At 42.2% G+C, this 21,705-nt stretch overlaps 1 protein-coding gene across 3 annotated transcripts in view; it reads right to left on the bottom strand.

Annotated features, from left to right (window-relative positions):
• The window catches only part of AGPAT4 (1-acylglycerol-3-phosphate O-acyltransferase 4), a 139,941-nt gene that overhangs the window by 108,055 nt on the left and 10,181 nt on the right, over nt 1–21,705 (bottom strand). For 2 of the 3 annotated variants that reach the window (XM_060241914.1, XM_060241924.1), the window contains exon 2: nt 4,516–4,754. The exons of the other annotated variant lie outside the window; for it this stretch is intronic. In XM_060241914.1, the coding sequence (XP_060097897.1) occupies nt 4,516–4,693 (178 nt within the window). In that variant the 5' untranslated portion in view covers nt 4,694–4,754. The remainder of the gene's footprint in view (nt 1–4,515; nt 4,755–21,705) is intronic. 3 annotated transcript variants of the gene reach the window in all.

Raw genomic sequence — 21,705 nt, forward strand, 5'->3', positions numbered from 1 at the left:
CAGTACAGTCCCAACCAATCAGGGTGCTCCATTTTGCCACCATAAAAGGGCTTTTTTATATATAGGATAACAGGAAACAACACTAATTTTAATAGTAATTTGAATTGTACAAGTGGGGCCCTGCAAGATGGGGGTGGGGTCCCATCTCCCTCTGAGCAGGTGCAGACCCCAGGCTCCCTCACAACTGCCACCTGGCATGACATGGCCCTCAGTCTTCCCGGTAGCCACCACCTCCATCAGCAGGTCCACCACAGCTCTTAGGCTCCACTATGCTAAGGTAGGAAGGATTTTATTGGGGGTGGGATTTAAACTCCCATGTATTTTGGGTTCACCCAGTTTTCAGAAAAATCTGTTTTGGGTAAGCATTGTCCCAGTCTGCAGATTTAGGTATCCACAGGTAGGGGGCTACACTTGAGAAATCAATATATAGATTTCAATTTCTTCCTCATATGTGTGGCAAAAAGGTGGCAAAAAATTAATCAAAATCTATTTTTAATCTTATTTCCAGAGTATCAGTTTTTATCCACAATACAATTTATTACACAAGTAAGGCTTTACCAGTGCTGGAATAATCCTTTTGAATGATAGTAATAGATAGCATGTCCCTTTTGGCCATAAGTTAAACTTCTCCAACAGTCTCTCTTTATTTTTTAGACTCTTTTATTAATAACTTTCTTAATTAACAAGCACAAGTCTTTAAACAAACAGCAACCCACCTGAGTGCTATCTTGCTTGCTAGCAAACAAAAGAAAAAGCCAATGTAACAAGACATGGCCTTAAGGACAGGACAGCTGCTACATCGTTAATATGCCTTTTGAGGCTTTTTAAAGTTCCAGAACTGCCTATTACTTCCAGTCTGTCTTTTGCTTGGCTTCAATATAATGGCCTAGATGAGTCAAGTTAAATCATAAGGATGTCAGATCCTTTCCAAAAGCCATCTAAGAGACCACCCCCCACCAAAAGGGGAGAAGTTACAAGTTGTAACTTGTTCCTCCTAGACAGGAAGTGTGAGTTATGGTACAAATCCATTATTTTGCTTTACAGACTGGCAGGTTCACTGATGGGAGGGGCAGAGAGAACAAAGATATACAGAGAAGCTCTCATTTTCTGGGTCCCCGTAAAACTACCCTAGCATAGCATACTGTTGTGTATTACTAGCACAAGTTATTTCATTGTTTAAGTTTACAAGTTTGTCTCATTAGGGAGACCGTACATAGTCTGCTGTTGGGCAGGCTAGGGCCCTCCATACTGAAGGAGAAAAGCAAGAGTGGAAAGGAGGAAGAAAAATGCAAGGGAAGGTAGAGCAGGGGCTATAAGAGGACAAATGAATAAAATCTGATGTTAAAAGTCCTGCAACTCCTGCCTTGTGCCGTCTCCTTGCCTGCAGCAAGCTACAAAACATACACAAATGTTTTCATTCCTGCCAGCTTTCCAATTAAGTATCACTATCAGTTTCTAAAAAGGGTGCTCTTGAAACTGTAGGGAGCAGCACAGAATGTAATTGAGTGGACCTATACTGTTTTGAAATATCATCTGTCAGTTCTACAGAATATCACAGCTTCAGAGGGCTGGGGGAGGGATTGGAATTGATCCAATGTATCTTTTCTTTTAGTAAGATAAATGTTTCATTCTGCAAGTATTAATACTGGAATGTAGTGCAAGATATTCTTATCTAGACTCAAGACCGGCTGGGCATATGTATCTGCCAATGGTGGGGAAAAAATAGACAGGGAAATCTCTTTCATTAGCATCCAGATTTCAGGACAAACTGTGATAGGTATATACCAGGGATGGCCAAACCTGCTTAACATAAAAGCTACACAGAACAATGTGTCAGATGTTTGAGAGCCGCAAAACATGAATTTTTCACACACATTTTTATTAAAACTCTTAATAATTTCTTTGCACAGAAAGATAAAATATATATGTATGCACTCTTCATCATGCCATGCTAGAAGGAGACTTAAAAAAAAGCTGGGAATAACAGTCCCCATAAGACCAGCATAGGAAAAGGTTAGGGAATTATTTTTTCTGCACCAGTGGGAGAATGAAACACACATGTACCATATAAATCACTGAACATCATTTGCATCATTATGCATCTCTCTTTGCCTTGACACTGTTTAGTAAATACAGCTCCTACAAGAGCTATGAAACTAAGGGGAAACCCTGCACCACCCTCTTTAATTCCATCCCTCCTTTCAGTGGCTCCTTCCACTCTTGCACTCTCTTTCCTCACTCTAGGTCTCCAGGCGACCTCTGTGAGGGAGGAGAAGAGCTTGCAAGCCTGCCTATTTTCCCCTCCTTCCCCACTTCACCCACGGTGGAAATAGTTGCCTTCCTATGGGTCAGCACTCAGAGGCTGACTGAGGTCCCAATGCCAAGCATGCTTACTTACTAAGCCTGCATTAAGTTCCTCCTTGACCTCCAAGAGCTGCACAATATGTGTGAAAGAGCCACATGTGGCTCCCAAGCCGCAGTTTAGCCACCCTTTGTATATACAGTTCATTCAATGCAAAATCCACACAAATGGATGGAACTTGTAATACGGAATGTGTAATTGAAATCTATGGATGGCTCCCCTACATCTTTCACATTCTCCAACCCTTCATGCTATAGAGAATCTTCTGCTACTCAAGTTTCAGTAAATCTTACCTGACTCGCTTAATTCTTGCAAGCAAAATATTGCACTTGGGCCAATAGTGACAATGTTTGCAGAAACTGCCAAAAATCAACAGTTGCTCAAGATGAAAGAGAAAGAAAGAAGGGTGTGTAGCTGGTGTCCATAAAAACAGCTTAAAATGGAGTATCCAGTACAATTTGCATCCTAACCTTTGCAATATTTGATGAAAGAGTCATGTTTTGATTTGCAGAAACTAATTATTTCCTTTTTCAGCACTTTTGCTCACAGTTGTATTTCAGATGCCGGAAGGAGGGGAGTTGATAACTCAGACTCATGCTTCTTCTCCCTCAAAATGGTATAATTGGCTTACAGTCTCAAAACATATATATTGTCTACTTTTGGGCACCTGATCCTGTTATTTTAGGGAAGGGAGATATACTTTGCGTGAAGCAGTGAATGTAAAAAGGCAGTATGCCTTCCTTTGATTAAAGATGTGATATATTCTAAACCCTGGTTAGGGCTGCTAAGACCCCACCCCAGATCCTGTTACCAGCTGCTGTTCCAAGCTGTGGCAGGATTTTTTTTAATGCAGCATTGTGTGCTTACTGGTAATGATGAAGGGTAGTTCTAGGGATTGTCAGGAACTCTATGATAAAACCATAGATTTTCTGGTGATTGCTAGAGTTACCCTTTGTCACTTCCAATAAATACAAAAGGGTACATTTTTAAAAAAAAATTATCACAGTGTTGTACCCTCCCAAACCCTGCCACGGATTGCCAAGGAACTGACTAGCACCCCTAATCTTGGTACCTTTCAAGACCTCCTAGCCTCAGCAAACTATTTCTATATATCCACCTGCTTTAGGGTTGCCAAGTCCCCAGCTTCCTGGAGGTTAAAACTCTATGGTACCTATTGTACCATAGTGTTTTCCTTCTCAAATGGCTAGAGTGTCCGAGAAAAACAATAGAATTTTCCTGGAAACACCTAGGGCGGCCTCGCACGGGCACCACCATTTTGATGATGTCACTTGCAGGTGACATCATCACACCAGTGATGTAGGGGGAGGTTCCATCTGCTGGCCCAATGTGGGCCAGCGGGTTGGGAACCTCCTGGGCGGGGGATTCCCTGCCCGAACTAGGGGCTTGGCAGCCCTAACTTGCTTGACCTGCTATAGCAGGGGTGGTCAACGGTAGCTCTCCAGATTTGTTTGCCTACAACTCCCATCAGCCCCAGCCATTGGCCATGCTGGCTGGGGCTGATGGGAGTTGTAGGCAAAAAACATCTGGAGAGCTACCGTTGGCCACCCCTGTGCTATAAGACCAGTGGGCACTGATTTTTGCCATAAATTGCAGGGCAAACTCTCAGTTAAGCAGAGACAAGGCACCAGCCAGGCCTGTTAAGTTGGGTCTTTATTTCTGGCAACCTGCAGTATGCCCTAGAATGCTGTGCACTGCAGGGTAAAATTCCTTAATAGTGGAGCCTGCCTGCAGTTACTGAGCTTACTGAATTTGCCAAGGAAGTTCAGAGATTACCCAGATTTGAAAACCACTATTTATATGCCCAGTGTCTCTGCTAATGCATCACCTTGTTTTAAGCATCAAGTGAAACTGGATTTTGGTTATTCTTCAGAAACATCATATGACAGCTGCACATACCGTATATTACTTTGGGGGGAGGGGACCTTATCTCCAATAAAGGGCAAATGGGAATTTCAGTCAGAAAATGAAAGAAGTGCCTTATGCTCTTACGCTTTCTTTTAAGGATTATTTTTGTGAAATGTTTGTATTAGCATTCCGAAACTACAATATAGAATAGTTTACACATTTGAATCTCGTCCCCCTCCTCCCCGCCAAAAGATGTTTAGTTAAAGAGAAATATGAAAATATCTTACGGCTAGAAATGCAGTAAGCCAGTTTGCAATTGATCTTCCTGAATAGTTGTTTGTTGAATGGCCAGAGAATTAGCGTGCAGAGCTGGATAAAGTTGACTATAAGTCCTGATACTATAAATATATAACTGATAAGAAGGTGGCAAATGAATTGAGACTTCAGAAACCCAATGATGTCCATGGTTTAAAGTGGCAAGGCAAAGCTTCCAGAATGAAGGTAATCCAAGAGTTCTGAAAAGTAACTGCAAAGAGAAGAGAGATTATTAGAAAACTGTTTTTTTTCTTTAATGTTAAATGCTACAGTGAATCTTCTCTACCAGAGGTCACAAAATTATTTCCATTTCATTTCCAAAGCAAGGAGAAAATGACAAAATACAAAAAGAAGGGAAAAAAATCACTGTAAAACTTTTCATTCATGGCAAAATTTATGGGATTTCATGTTAAATAGCAAATATTTTGGAACTAGTTATGCGCTATCTACTGTCACCAAGCCATATCTTGTCTGCCCTTCACAAAGATAGAAATATGGAAGAAAGAAAGGTAAAAAGAGTAAAAAGCAAAGAATAAGTAGGGAGGACAACACTGTAAAAAAATTCACTGTTTGTTAAAACTAGAAATTTAACTCTGTCTATTAAATCATTATTCAACACAGACGCCATTCACACTCATTGTAAGCACAGCATCAAATCTGATAAAGCCAACACACTTCAAATTTAGTTCTTAGCTGCAACTGCAGAAACAAGAGACGATCAAAAGAACCAGATTAAAAAAAAAGCTAATGTATTGAGACATTAAAACCTCATATAAGAAATGCATTTATTGTTGGAAACAAAATTTATTGAAAAGACTAAGCCAAAGGCCTATTTTTACACTCAGAATTCCACTTTAATAACAGCTTATGTTGAAATGTCTATTTCTGAGCAGCACACATTAAGAATTCCATGCTGATTTCCTACAAGTAAGTAATCAGGAGTTCAAATTTACTTTATCTAAGGAGTGATACCATTACTATAGTCCTCATTATTTACAGTGGCAACTCTTAGTTCCTTCATGGAGGTCAGTAGTATTAATAATAGAATCATAGAGCTGGAAGGGACCTCCAGAGTCATCTAGTCCAACCCCCTTCAAATGGCAGGAAATTCACAAATACCTCCCCTCCCCACACACATTCCCAGTGACCCCTGATCCATGCCCTGAAGAAGGCAAAAACCTCCAGGATCCCTGGCCAAAGTGGCCTGGAGAAAACTGCTGACTGACTCCCAAAGCAGCAACCAGCATTTCACTGGGCATATAAGAAAAGGCCACAAGAACTAAGCACTGATGCAACTCCTCCTGCCCTCCTCATCATGATCTGCCTAAGTTCACAGAATCAGCATTGCTGTCAGATGGCCATCTAACCTCTAAGGAGAGCCCATCACCTCCCGAGGAGCCTGTTCTGCTGAGGAACTGCTGTCAGATTTTGTGTTTTCTCACACACACACACCCCCGCCGCCACTATGCTTTCCTTCTCTTCCCCTCTGCCTGACCCCCCCCCCCAAAAAAATCCCTTCCTTCTGAGGCCCTGCTTCAGGTGTCCCCACCTCATCAGGCAGGTGGCAACTAGCAACCCAAATTCATTATTCCAGAATGTCACAGATGAAAAGACCTTCTTGGTCAAGGCACTTTAACTCTGGAACTCTCTACCAGAAGAGACTCATCTGTCCCTTTCTGTTGCCATCTTCTGCCAGTGAGTGAAGACATTTTTGTTTCATCTGCTCTTCCCTCAGTGATCCACCCTTCCTGCACTATAATTGTGGTTTTCATATGTGTATTTAAAATCTTGGCTCTAATGATGTTTTTGTTTGGCTTAACGTTTTTTCATATATGTTTTAAATCTTCTAGCCGCCTTGGTGGCCCTGATGAGGACAGAAAGGTAGGGCATAATATTTGTAACTATTAAGCAAACAAGCTAGTTCTACATCTGTAAGGGAGCACTGAACTTCTTTTCTTGAACAGCTGTCCTGCCTCATTAGCTAGGAAATTGTTACAAGGCACTTTATGTGGTTTTTTACTATAGAAATGTGATGTGTGGATGGGAGACCCCATGGGACTCATGTCAGCAGCACTGAGCACTCTGAAAGGAGAACGGGCTGGCAGCCCACCTGAAGCAGAGAGGAGATTTGAAAGCCAGTTGATATGGCATGAATGTTTGCTGTAAAGAGTGCCAGATCCCATGAGGTTCATAAGTATCTGGACACAACTAAAGTAATCCTTCAAAATATTTCTCTATTTATTTATACCTAGGATTGCCAGCTCTGGGTTGGGAAATACCTGGAGATTTGAGGCATGGAGCCTGAGGAGGTGGGGTTTGAGAAGGGGAGGGATTTCGGACTTCAATGATATCTAATGCTGCAGAGTTCACACAGCAGCCATTTTCCCAGGTGAACTGATCTCTGTCTCCTGGAGATCAGTTGTAATACTGGGCAATCTCCAGCAATTACCTGAAGGTTGGAAACTCTAATTTATGCCCTATATTTCATTGGAACCCAAAGCTGTTTACATCATAGGTTGAGAGTATGTGACTGCAAGCTTCCTTGGCAGGTTGGGGGTTCAAATCATGGTCTCCTGGATCCCAGCACTCTAACCAGTATACCACACTGGCTCTCCCAAGTCAGAGAAATTACATCAGATCACAAAAGTGAGGCTCCTAGTCCCATTTGTTAGCTTGGGACATATAAGCTTGTATCACACCAGGTTAGGCTGGGATCCGAAGGATGGGTACACAATATGAAGGGGAACAACACACAGCAGAAGCTTTACTTGTACTCCTCACTGCAGAAATTTTTTTGCTAACCAGACAAAGATGTGCCAAAAGCTGCACAGAAGTTTGTGACCTCTTACTCCATGCCAGGACTCCTCACCTTCCCTTCCATCGCTTCTTTTTTCCTTCCTCTCCCTCCCCCTTTCTCCCTCTCTCCCCATCTTTTTGCTCTCTCTCCCTCTCTCATAGCTCCCCATCTATTTGGGGAGAGCCAGTTTGGTGTAGTGGTTAAGTGTGCGGACTCTTATCTGGGAGAACCGGGTTCGATTCCCCACTCCTCCACTTGCACCTGCTGGCATGGCCTTGGGTCAGCCATAGCTCTGGCAGAGGTTGTCTTTGAAAAGGCAGCTGCTGTGAGAGCCCTCTCAGCCCCACCCACCTCACAGAGTGTTTGTTGTGGGGAACAGGGAGGTGTAGAAACAAACTCTAAACAATCTGAACTATGTTCAAAATCCAGCTATCTGTGGTGCCTTTGTACAGGTATCCAGGAAGGGAGCCAATCTTCAAATGAAGCCTTCTCTAGCCATTGCACTTTGTGCAGCTGGGTTGGTTCCTCAGCTGGGACCATCTGAATTGGTGGCCAGGGCCTGATTCCTCCCTTGCACTTATGATACCTCTGTTGGGTGTCCTGCTGTTTATAGGGAGGATACTGAGTGCCACATATTGATATTCCCTTTGGTAAGGATGCCAATAGTGATTACCATAGATATGTTGTTTATAAGTGGGGAAAACTTTGGTGAGTGTTCCCTAACAATTTTGCTGTTTGCCTATTGAGTCAGAGTCTTAACAGAAAAAAAACATGGATCCATCAAATGGTAAGTCTTCTACTTTCTGTTTAGTCTCATTCGGTAGAAGAGTCAATCATAGCCACATATGTCAGCAAAGTGCAGCAGCATGGGCAGATTGTCTTCTGGTGTTTATCTGTTGCTATGACAAATGAACAGCCTCGATCTGTAGAACCTTCACTAGGGAGTGCTTCTCCTCCAGCAGAAGCTCAATGAAGGGTAACATCCAAAGGAATAATTGGTAGCCTACCATGATGACTTTGTAGTTGACTACCTTGAATCCTAGAGATGCCAAGGCATAGACCTTAAAACCCACTGCATCTGGTGTCTGATCTTCATTGTCTGTTTGGGCAGCATGGTATGATTGCATCCCCCTTAGGCTTCATTTCTTCCATAACCAAGGACAATGACTGGGGGGGAGGAGGGGGGTTGAGTTGAGAAATAATTAGAGGGCTCCTTTTTGATCTTACAGAGTTGTTCGACTCATTTCCCACTAGGCTAAACTGAAGCTGGGCGCTGTCAGACATATAGTAGGGATGTGCAAAAAAAAAAAATTTGGAATTACATGGATCCGGAAGTATACGGGGGAAAAAATTCGGAATCCCGTATATTTCTGAATTCCGTAGTCGGAATAGCCGCATATACGGTAGATGCGTGGCTATTTCCGAATATACGGCCCCATTATTCCCTATGGGCCATTGAAATCAATGGCAAATAGGGTGTATTTGAAACCACCTGGAGGGGAGGGGGTTTGAGGGAGAGCCCCCAAATTTGCAGGGGACCTGCAGGGGACTCTCCCCTACAAACCCCCAAAGTCCCAAAAAGATTGGGCCAGGGGATCCCATTCCAGGGGCACCCAAAAAGGGTGCCCCTATTCCACCGTTATACCCTATGGGCCATTGAAATCAATGGCAACATAAGGCATAATTAGAGGCTACTGGGGGGCAGGGGGTTTGAGGGAGAGCCCCCAAAACTGCAGGGAACCTGTAGGGGACTCTCCCCGTGTTGTTTGGCCAGCTCTCCCCGTGTTGTTTGGGGCAGGGCTGGAGAGCTGGCATCTGGGTTTGCTGCAGCCAGGTCTGCAGAGCAGACCTTGAGCAGATTGTGTTTTGTGTGGTGGTGATGGCAACTGGGTTTATATTGGTTCCAGGCCTGCACTGCAGGGTTCATAGAGTAGATAGAGGGATGTAGTGCATTTGGGTCCTATAGAGATTATCTGGTGTGTGAAGTTAGGTTTGGCTTTGGGTGCCCCAGGAATTGGACCCCCTGGTCCAATTTTTTGGGGACTTGGGGGTTTTGTAAGGGAGAGTCCCCTACAGGTTCCCTGCAGTTTTGGGGGCTCTCCCTCAAACCCCCTGCCCCCCAGTAGCCTCTAATTATGCCTTATGTTGCCATTGATTTCAATGGCCCATAGGGTATAACGGTGGAATAGGGGCACCCTCTTTGGGTGCCCCTGGAATGGGATCCCCTGGCCCAATCTTTTTGGGACTTTGGGGGGTTTGTAGGGGAGAGTCCCCTGCAGGTCCCCTGCAAATTTGGGGGCTCTCCCTCAAACCCCCTCCCCTCCAGGTGGTTTCAAATACACCCTATTTGCCATTGATTTCAATGGCCCATAGGGAATAATGGGGCCGTATATTCGGAAATAGCCACGCATCTACCGTATATGCGGCTATTCCGACTACGGAATTCAGAAATATACGGGATTCCAAATCCCCCCCCCCCCCCCCGTATACTTCCGGATCCGTGTAATTCCGAATTTTTTTTTTTTTTTTGCACATCCCTATTGGCAAGTTGCAGAGAGCATCCATCCATGGTCTGTAGCCTTCCAGAAAGCCAGCTGAGATGGTTGAGTAATCTTGGGGGCAGGCAGCAACCGGATGTTGTTGAAGCAACCTTCTGCCTGACTTCATAGCCCAGTCAGCCATTATTTCATTGAGGAAATCTTGCCTCTGCGTGCCTCTGTTTCTCCACCCATAAAGTGTAACTAACAGGTGGCTACTCTGCATGGTTCTTACTGAAACTCAGAAAGATGGGCAGATCATTTTATTAGCTTACTTCTGCCCAGTAGGGAACCAAAGTGATGTACATCATTCTCCTCACAACAGTCTTGTGAGATAGGTTACACTGAGAGCATGTAACCAGCCCAAGGTCTAGACCTCATGAGGAATCCTGTGCCTTGAAGCAAGATCTGACTCACCCAAGTTTTTCCTGGAATAAATTTTGTTAGTCTTTAAAGTGCCACTGGATTCCCAATTTCAAGCTGGTTTCTGTGGGGTTTTTGTGTGTGTAGCCTGATCAGATGTATCAGGGTAAGAGGCCATTTCACAAGCTAGGCTAAATTGAGAGGGAGTGTTTTTTGAAGCTGCTTTAACTTATTTCATCAGTAATGTTGGGTCTGGTATAACCCTAAGGATTCTAAGTCAGCCAAATCCCATGGAAAGTGGAGAGCATAATATCCTTCACAACCTCTACCTTCCCAGCCAGCATTACTTCAGTCTTTCCAGGGTATAGTTTCAATTTGTTCACTCTTAGCAGGGATGGCCAAACTTGCTTTATGTAAGAGTCACATAGAATAAATGTCAGATGTTTGAGAGCCACAAGACATGAACATCAGATGTTTGAGAGCTACAAGACAGGAAGAGAGGGAGGGAGAAAAATAGATGGGAGGATGGAGGGAGAAGTGGAAAGAAAGCAACTTTAACTTTAAATGCATTCTCCAAGCCGCTTGGCTTGGGGAAGTGATTTAGAGAAATGCCTTCTCCAAGACAGCCACTAGGGTGCTAGGGGCTTCAAGAGCCACACAATAAGTGTGAAAGAGCCACATGTGGCTCCCAAGCCACTGTTTGGCCACCCCTGACTCTTAGCCATTTAGCCAAAGCAGCCAGGCAGTTATTTAGGGCCTTGACTGCATCAACTGAAGATATAAGGGTCCACAAGGGAGTTGGGTGTTATTGGAGGGACTTCTGCTCTGTTCCATATCAGCAATTTGGAGAAAGAGGAACGTGGTCATATTCTCCAAAGGCTTAGCCGGGGGAAGGAGATAATGAAATGAAAGGTCACTGCCCAGTTCCTAGATCTGCAGGCACAGAAGAAGGCTAAGATTTTCCTCATTGTTTGACAGGAAAATACAAAAGGCAAAATAATTATTAAACTATATTTAATAATTCTTATTTAGTTTAATATTTTATTTAATTGTTATTGTATAATCTTGTTATTTAGTTTAATAATACTTAATTTAAGTTAATTTTTAAAAATGATATTTAATAATGGTAATTGTTATGTTAATTTGTTTAATAACATTAATAATTGTTAATGTTTGTTTTGTGCAATAAATTTGGTTTATTAAAATTGTTGGTAAAATTAAAAACATATTTGGAGATAATTTGTGAGGGGGGTCCCAAGATTTTGAATGCCTAGGGGCCTACACATGGTTTAATCTGGCTTTTGTCTTATCAGAATACCTTGTCCAAAGACCTTATACACAATGATTTTATTGCTCCTTCTATACATCTTTGGAAAGTAAAAGGTAAACATCTTCTCCCAAAAATTTCTTGTTATCTTATGTTTTGGAATCAAAGTTGGTTCCTTCCTGGCTGTGATGCCTGACCAATCAGATTGTGGAAAAAACAATGTAACCCATATTATTGATATATCTTGTTGTCACAAATTCTTGAAGAAATCTGCATTAGATTGTAAATTGGACTATCTTGTTCCATGGTTCCTTTATATGCAACTGAACCATATATTTAGTCAGACTTTCACTCCTCTTTGCCAAACCACTTAATGAACTGGAACATATCATTTCTACATATAATACCCAAAATCATGGATTAATTTAATCTCTTTAAAATCTTATTTTGAATCATCCTTACTCAAAATGATTACCCTATCAATTAGCCTGGCAGAAGGATTATGATGCTTGTCTTACTGATGAGGTTTGGACCAATTTATGGAATTCTGCTTTGTTTACCTCCTCTGTCATTTCTGTTAGACTTCAAACTCTGAAAATTATAGTGCATTGGTATGCCATTCCTTGCAAAATTTCTCATGTATCTTCCTTACAATTACTTTTTTGTTGGAAAAGCAGTAAACAAAAAGGGACACTTGCACATTGCTGGTGGAAGAGTGACAAAATTAATACATTCTGGAGTGATTTTTTTCCTATATTAAATCTATTACCAATGTTGAGGTTCCTTTCCTTCCTGAAACACTTTTTCTCATCTTTTGGCCTACTCATCTTTTACCTTGGAGGTACTCTGATTTTATAGTCCTAGACCCTCAGTTTCTCAGGTCAGTCATGAAGCCCACTGGCTGAATTTGGTGTAAACTAAAGCAGTCCAGTGGGATCTTAAAAGACTAACAACATTTATTCCAGCATGAGCTTTTGTGGATCAGAGGTCACATCTTCAGATGCAATGAGGAGACCAACCAAGAGAATTAACCTACTTTGCTAGGTCATTGTGATGATCTGGAGAAGGATCCTTACATGCCATCCTGAGCTCCTGCAACATCCTCTGATGCAATGATGTCACTTCCAGGTGATGCCATTGGATCCGGGACATTGAGTGGTAATGTCTCTCTTTAGGAGTGGCCAGCAGCAGGGAGAAGCCTCCAAGACCAAGGGATCCCCCATTCGGACCTGGGGACTGGCAACCCTATATGTAATATATTGGGGATTTTTTTTTTGTTCTTGGCCTTCAGTTCAATGTTAGAACCCCCCCCCCCCCTCTTTGCACCAGTCCTGCCTACTGGAAATTGGGAAATGTCTTAAACTATCACAACAAACTGTTGGTGGAATTCAAACTTTATACAGTGAGAATGTGCTCTTTGGACAGGAAACTCTCACAGCCTATTTTATATTCTATGAACTCTAAACGTCAGATTGTTAGGAAGAAAGCAGCCTGATTCAAATCTTTTGAATAAATTAATTAAGAAAAAGTAAAGGGTAAGTTATCTGTCAGGTGTATATATTTGATTACCTGAGCCTCTTTGAACTAACCTTTCTGTGGCCCTAGTTCAAACTGCAGCTTTCATACACACCTTTTGAAAAGGAAAAACAGAGGCTGAAAATACTCTTACAGAACTACACTGAGTAGTTTGGAACTATAGTTTGGAACAGTAGGCTAGAAATAACAAATAAACTTTATAGTTTCTTCATTAAATATTCTTAATAACAATCTCCCAACTTATTTGAGCTTAGAGCAGGGTAGCAACCTTTGTAAACAGATTGTTCATAAAAGATATATAGATACACACACAAATATATTAAGACTTTTGTTCATAACACTGCCTGAACAGGCATGCAAAAAATCTCCAAGAACAGTGTCTGTTGAACCACAAAAGGATTTATTAGTAATTGCTTTATTGTGTGTGTGTGTGAAATCTGTGGACCGTGAATGGCATCCCTGCTTTCAGTACAGCTTCACATCCCTAACCCACATACACCATAAGCCTCTGACAGCTGCAATGTGGTTCCCACATATGTTTCCTGGTACCTGCTTCTTCCCAAAAGGAAAGTGCCCATCCTGGCTTCCCTCCAGCTTATTGAGATAGGAGATGCTTCAGAAGACCCCCAAGAAGAATCACCTTAATGTCTACAAGGAGCACCCATTCAGAAACAGCTACTTTCATTTGTGATTGGCTTCCTTGGGACAGTTATTACTTGTTTTCAGAATCTGAAAGTGTCTGAAGCTCCACAAGGTTGGAAGTTCCTAACATAACCCATGTAACACCTAGCACTTTCATTGTCTTTTTATGCCATTCATGAAAAAGCCTTCTATTAAAACTCAAAGCACAACAAATGTGTTCCACTTAGGTGGTCAGTGAAACCAACCACTGCCATGCAAGGCCAATAACAGCCCAGTGCCCAGAGGCTAAACCAAAATAAAACAAAGTCAGTTATCTCTAACCAGAATAAGAGCTTTTGGACTCACCTTAACAGAGAAGAGCAATCATGTAAAATAGTAAAAACCCTGGTATCTCTGACAAGTGTAGTTGCTCTTTTATAGAGAACTATGCAGCAACATTATGAATGACTCATGGTAATGACTGAGGGTGTGTCACTAGTGCCATCTGTCCACAGTGGGTGGGAGATTTTCCCTGAAATGATGCAACACATTGCCCAACAGTACCCCCCCCCCCCATGTCCCTATCCCTCCTGGACTACCATTGGTTGCCACTTAGTTACCAGTGGCTGGCAGCCCCATTTAAACATCCTGGAATTCCTTCTCTGCATAGTCAATGTTATCTCAGTCTGTCTCTATACTGCAATTACCCTTTTCCGCATTCATTAGAGCTTCCCTTCTCTGATAGTTCACAAACATTCCAATTGCTTATGGTATCTAAGCATCGGCTAAAATTGTGCCTTTCTTGCCTCAGGAACAGAGAATTTTCTGTGATACTTTTCAAAGTGTTTTGTTGACAAAATATTGCAAATACATTCTGATTTTCAGGGGGAAGTCATGTTGGTCTTCAGTAGAACAGCTAGTTTCCAGTCCAGTAGCACCTTGTATCCCCAAAATCTTGTTAGTTTCCAAGATGTAACTGTATTCAAATCTAGCTTTACCAGCCAAAGAATTGTGTGAACCATGATCAACTTTATTTTGTACAGGAGCTTCAGGAAAAGAACTTATTGCATAAGGCACATGAAGCTGCTAGCTGAAGAAGATCTTCTGATCACAACTGGTTCCTCTTGCATCTGCTGCATCTTCAAACACACAATGGAGAGTTTCCATGGAAAATCTGCATCCAATGTGGAGTTACAGTGTAGGACTGCTTAAGGAACTTTTATACAAAACCCTGAGACTGTTACAATAACCACACAAGTCAGGGGTTTTTTCCCCGTTTATGGGTTTCTTTATCTCTGTTATATTAAGATTTCAGAATTGTTTCACATAAAATGTTGTTGTGCAAGGACTGATTGCGGTTCTTGTGCTACATTATTCTGTATGGATTCAAATCACTCTTGGATGGATTCAAATTTTTCCTCATGGACCAGGCTCAAAGGTTTACTACTAGAGATCAGTTGTCATCAGTGCAGGAACACCTTGTGAGGTTCCACATGTTGCAATCTTGTACCCTGTGCCATTCAGCCACTATGTAAAGACATTAAGACAAATTCATCATAGTTCTGGAGTCGAACACCAGTAGTATGTTAACAATCAACTCTATGTATTTTTATCCGGGTTTCTTCATGATATTGGAGAAGTCCAGAATTGCTGCCTGTCCATTGTGGCTAAATGGCTATGAGTGAACAAATAGAGAATAAATCCTGACAAGACAGAGGTAATTCTTCTGGGTGAGGCAGGGATCTTGAAGGACATTGTGCTTCCCACCTTTGTTGGGATTCAGCTGACCTTTGCTGATAGGTTTGCCAATCCCCAGGTCCCAGCGAAGGTTCCCCCACTTTTGCAGGCTCCTTCCCACCCTCAGCCCTGCCTTCCAACCTCTGAAGGCTTAAGACGACCCTGGGAACAGCTTTTTTTCTAGAAATGTGCATGTGCCTTCAAATCTTAGGGTGAGCCTGCAGAACAACATGCCTGGTGGAAGGGGAGGAGCCCATAAACTGTTGTTTTTATAATCCTCTTAGAGGCCATTTGCACAGGAAAGGGTAAACTAGAACCTTTAGTTTCCTTGTGTTATTCTTTAGAACTTGAAACTTTAGCAACTTGTGAGCAAATTGCCCTAGTGAGACCACACAAGTGTGAGATTGCAAACTGTTTATTTTGGGGTGTCTCTCTCTCTCCCTTTATCCCTTTCTCCCCCTCCCCCCTCCCCCCCTTTCTCCACCCGGAAGTCTCCTGGATCCACCCTTAAAGTCCCCAGATTTTTCTTGAATTGGATTTGGCAACCCTACTTGCTGATTTGGTTAAAAGATTCAGGGTTAAACTGGATCTAACACGACTGCTGGAGAAACAAGTGAATGTAGATGCAAAAATGTTTTCTTCCAACTTAGTCTAGCCTGAAAAATGGCCCCTATGATTAATAACAAGATTTTTTTTCCCTTTCCTTTCTGTCCCCATCAGGCTAACAAGGTAGCTAACAAATTAAAACATGCAAATTAAAATCACATCTTAAAAGTCATACACCCAAAACCCATTAAAACAAGTTTAAACTAGAGCTTAAAAATTTAAAAAGATTTTTAAAACAACAATTCAAACACTGGAGAGGAAGGAGGGATCACTGAGGGAATGGAAAGCAAAACAAAAAAAGTCTTCACTCACTGGCAGAAGACAACAACAAATGGGTGCAGGTGAATCTCATTGGGGAGAGAGTTACAAAGTTTTGGTGCCACTACTGAGAAGGGTATTCAAAGCAAGTCCTCTGAAGATGATTGCAGTGGTCGAGTAGATTCATAAGTGAGTAGAAAGCCTTTCAGGTATATTGGTCCCAAACTATATAGGGCTTTAAATATCAGCACCACCACCTTGAATTGTTTCCAGAAACAAATTTGGTGCCAGAGTTGATGGAACAAGACTGGAGTGATACACAGCCTACAATCCACTCCAATCAACATTCTGGCTGCAGCATTCTACACCACTTGAAGTTACCAAACACTTCACTGGGGCAGCCCACATAGAACACACTGCTGTCATCTAACCTAAATGTAACCAGGGCCTATATCAGAGCAGCTATATCTTTCCTGATCAGGAAAGGCTGCACATAGCTAACCTGTCTAAACTGGTAAAAGGCACTCCTGGCTACAGCTGCTACATACTTACTCAGCAGTAGGCCTGCATTCCCTATCTTGACCCATCAATCTGGACACCTGTATCCATGCCATAGTAACATAGAGACTGGTCTACCATACTGCATTCTACATAGATCTTCCCTCAAAATCAACTTGTAAACTCCCACTGGTGCGGAATATCACAACTCCATTATTATCAAGAGCTAGGTGAAATATGCAGATTACTCTCATTTTGCAGTCCCTGCATTGGCTGCCCATCAGTTACGAGGCTCAATTCAAGGTACTGGCTGTCACATACAAACCGTTCATTGTTATGGCCCCTCATATCTTCAGGACTGCTTTCTCCCAGTGCTCCACTGTGACAGCTGCACTCATCCAAGCAGGGCCTTCTGTAAGTGCCACCCTGCAAACCAGAAAGATCAACAACAGCCCATACACGTGCATTCTCTGTTGTGGCCCCCAACCTATGGAATGCCCTGTCTGACAAGGTCTGGAAAGCTCCCCACTGTTCTGACATTCTACAAACTATGCAAACTTGAAATAAGAGCACTTGTACACAGGTAATAGGGCTATACTATAACAGAATGGTTTAGAAAGATGCCTTAATAAGGAGATAGGGACTGTGGACTATCTGTTACTGTATGTATTATCCTCCTGTGTAATTACTGCATCACTTAGCATGTCATGTTGATACTTATGTTTCATGTCAGCTCTGTTCCAGATTCATGCAATCTTAATCCTATCACTTTGCTTATTGGATATCGCATTTTGTTGACTGTATTGATTTAACCTTTACAAAACCCTTCTGAATATGGTTGCTTTACATAGAGCTCACTGGTAACCATTGACTAAGTTGCCCAAGGATAAAAGCTCTTCTGATTTTGAAACAAATTTTTAATATAATCTGGCATCTTTTTGGGAGGTGGGATTCTAACTGCAGCTGAAGAGCAGGTACATCTGGACTTTAGGGCAATACTTAAATAATTGAGCTTCTCAAAGCTTGCTTTCACTGCATTGAAAAGTTCTCTGATGTCACAGGGGATGGAGCCAGAGTGTGTGCTTTGAGGGTGTGAGGATCCAAAGAGAAGAAACTCAGTTCAGTGTCAGAGTTAGGAACTGAGAAAGTTGTACTGAGGGGTCATTAAAGAGACAGTCTAGAGGTTATTCATGAACAAAGATCACAGAGCCGAGACATGAGACACAAGAGACGAGAGGCGAAGTCAAGACCTGGTCCAGAGTCCCATGAGCAAGACAAGGTTTGATGTAATGGGTGCAGAGTCAGTAGCAGAATTACTAGTTGCTTCCATACTCAACTCATTGCCCACTCCTTCATTTATACTGGGTGCACAGCTGTGCTAGGCTAATGTGTGGGCCATTGCTTTGGCTTGTTAGCACCAGGTGTCTCCAGGCAACTAGATGCATACTCTGTCACCTCTCAAGGAGCTCTTGCCATGCTCTTTTGCCTGTACTCCAGTGGCTCCAGGGAAGAGAGGGGCAAGATGGCTTACAGAACTTGGTCCAAACCTGGATCAGTGACCTGAGCTGTTGGGGTGCTGTCCCCTGATGATAGCCCCTCAGATGCTTGGTGACCATAGCATCTGAAGCCCTGCTGTCAGTAGCTGGCTGCGTACTTTCATCTGTAATGAGTTTCAGCTACTCAGCCTTCTTGGAACTGACCAATTTAGGCTGACAACAAATCATAAGAGAAGCCATGTAGGCCCATGCAGGCCAACACTCTGTCACACAGTGGCCAAAACCCAAGTGCCATCAGGAAGTCCACCAAAAGGGCCAGAACTCCAGAAGCCATCCCACGGTTGCCCCACAAGCACCAAGAATACAGAGCATCACTGTCTGAACATAATGTTCCATCTATATCTTGTGGCTAATAGCTCCATATGCTAATCCAATCCCCTCCTAAAACTATCTATGCTTGTAGCCAGAAAAAAAAAATGTAGAAAAACAGGTGCAAGGTGAAAAAATATTTAGCTTTTTTGGATCCCTATGCATTTCACAATTTGCTTCATCAGGGGATTTAGTATAAGTTACAATTCAGTTAAAATATGTCATTCAAAAGTCAAAACTAATATTAATTATGATTACAAATCATAATTACAAAACTGAGCATGATACATAAAAACCAATACAATCATAATACATTTAGGTCTGTAAAAACACTGTAGTAAATTACAATAAAATTTCAAACCAGAAATATTCAGGTGCACAAATCAGTATAAAGAAATGGGCAGCAAAACCGGTGACATACTATTGCCAAAGTTATTCACTTTCCCTCTTGAGCAGTAAGATAACTGAAACTAAGTTTGGCTATGTTTTATAACCAAGTGTGCTGTAACACCTCCTTAAAATGTAAAGGGCCAGCACTCCTGCCAGAAGTGCATCGTTATCATGACCAGACATATGAAGAATATCCAGACCTTTGTTTAATCCATGAGGGACCAAATGATGGTCCTCATCCCATGAGGACCATCATTTTCCTCACCCCTCACTGCTTTCTGATTACCTGAAGTGGGAGGAGGGCCTCCAAACTGGGGGATCCACTGCCTCCAACTGGGGATTGGCAACCCTAGCTGATTTTGAGAGACCTTGAAATAATACCGTTTGGAGTCCACCAATTTTTCCCAGGCCATCCCAGGCTGTATATGATTTGTCCTGTTACCAGATACAGGAGTCTCTTGGAGAGTATAGCTCTTCAAGTTTTGAACTTCCATTTGAGATCTCTAAGCCAAGCTTGAGCTTTGAGCAATTTCAGGCTGGATCTGGTCCATAATGCATCTCCCAGCACACATTTAGTGTGACTCCAAGTTTCAGTTGCAAAAATTTCAGCAGTAGGTGATCTAAATCTTCATTAACTGTTTCAGTCCAAACTGGAGTTGCATATAAAAGTTGAGTAGCAACTTTAGTTTCAAAAGTGATGAGGGCAGCAGGACTATACTGAGAGCCAGAGTTGAAAAAGAATCAAGTGATAGCACTGGAAGAGTTGTTTGCCATGCTAACAGCAGCTTCTAGATGTGCCTTCCAGGATAGGTTCACTTGAAAGGTAACACCAAGATAACTAAAAGCATCAACCTAATCCAATCCCTGATCTAATATAAGTCAATCCTGTTGATTGTATTGATTTACAATGTGTAATTTGTCTTGATACTCAGCAAGAAAGGAGATATGTGTAATAAATCATGCAAATAAATAAATTCCATGGATGATAATCCACATGTACACCTGGAATCCAAATGGCTTTTTAAATATGAAGGTATGAAAATATGCTTCTAAAAGGTCAGTCAGGGAGACCATTTCCCTCCTGTTATTTTCTTTAGCATAAGGAATCAACCCATTTACAAGGATTTTTACAACAGAAAGCTAGACATCTACAGCTTATCTTCCTGAAGAAATAGAAAGACAAGAAATTTTCTAGCCCCTGGCATGCTGCAGGCCACAACAGCAGCAGCTCCAGCAAAAGTCAGCCTCTCTCAACAAACCTCCCACCTGGGAGAGGTATCTGTTCTTCCACAAGAACTATTCTTCTGTCTCATTAAATCCACACAGATGATATAGTTCTGTGGTAACTTGGAGGCTTTTTTTTTACTGTCTGCATCTGAAGTACTTTTATCAAGCCTCGCAACACTGCCTCTTTCATCCACCCTGGTCCCAGGCAGGTGAAAAAGGCAGCGGGGCTGCACTGCCTCTTTCATCCACATGGGACCCAGGCAGGCAGAAGGGTTGGTTGGGGTGCTCTGCCTTGCTCTGAGAGAGGCTGCACTGCCTTTTTTGTCCACCGGGTCCTTGGTGGGCAAAAAGGGCCGTGGGACTGCTCTGCCTCGCTCTGAGGCTGTGGAGTAAGGCTGCGCTGTCTCTTTCATACACCCAGATCCTGGGCGGATGAAAGGGGCAGTGAGGCACCTCTGCCTCACACCCGGTTGCTAATAGGCCGCAAACTGGTCCCAGTCCATGGCCTGAGGGTTGGGGACCCCTGTTTTAAATTGAAGATGCAATGTTGCAAGCTGGAATTCAATATTCTTCTAAAATGCCTTTCAATCAAATTACATTGTGTTTTAAAGGATATCTAAAAAGACCCACCCTCTCAATAAGTTTTAAAATTTTTAGTAGACACTCAAAAGACAAAACTCAAAGACAAAGCATGCAAACATGCTATGCTGTCTTATACCAAGACAGATTGTTGGTGCCTTTAGCTTCGCTCTTTAGCAACAGCTCTCAGGATCTCCAATAGAGAACAGTCTTTCTGAATGTCTGCGACCTGACATCTTTTTAACTGAAGGACCCAAGGATGTTCAATACTTTGAACATGCAAAACATGTACTGTACCACTGAGCCATGGCCCCTCCCAAGATTTTTATCCTACCCTTCCTCAAGGTTGCATATGTGTTTATTTCTCACAGCTCTGTGAGTTAGGCTTACAAAGTGATATATTTCTGAAAATCAAGATAAAAGGTTAATTCATAGCCACTAAGTTTGTAGGAATAACAATTTTAAAAAACACAGCCATGAACACAATTTCAGAAGCCAAGAAAATCCATGCAATATTTAAATTTTGCAAGAAATTGAAGATGAAGAAACTTGACCCAGTTACAGGATCACAAATTAGATGGTCTCATTTGTTCCTGAATAACATTTGATCAATAAGGTCATGCAAAACAATAATTAAGCCTTGCTCACAGGATAGAGATACATTACACCCTCATTGCATGTAAAGATAGAATATATTAGTTGCATCTATACTCCACCTTCCTTGCAACAAGAAACTCAAGATGGTGTACAGAGCACTCCCAAAATGTCTCCCATCCAGTCCCATCCAATCAGATTCAAACCTACTTAGTTTCAAGAAGGCAGCATTATCATTAAATGCCTTCTAACCTTACTCTAAAATGAGAGGTTAAATATACTTCTGT

Source organism: Heteronotia binoei, chromosome 1, assembly GCF_032191835.1.
Source record: "Heteronotia binoei isolate CCM8104 ecotype False Entrance Well chromosome 1, APGP_CSIRO_Hbin_v1, whole genome shotgun sequence".
Taxonomy (NCBI): domain Eukaryota; kingdom Metazoa; phylum Chordata; class Lepidosauria; order Squamata; family Gekkonidae; genus Heteronotia; species Heteronotia binoei.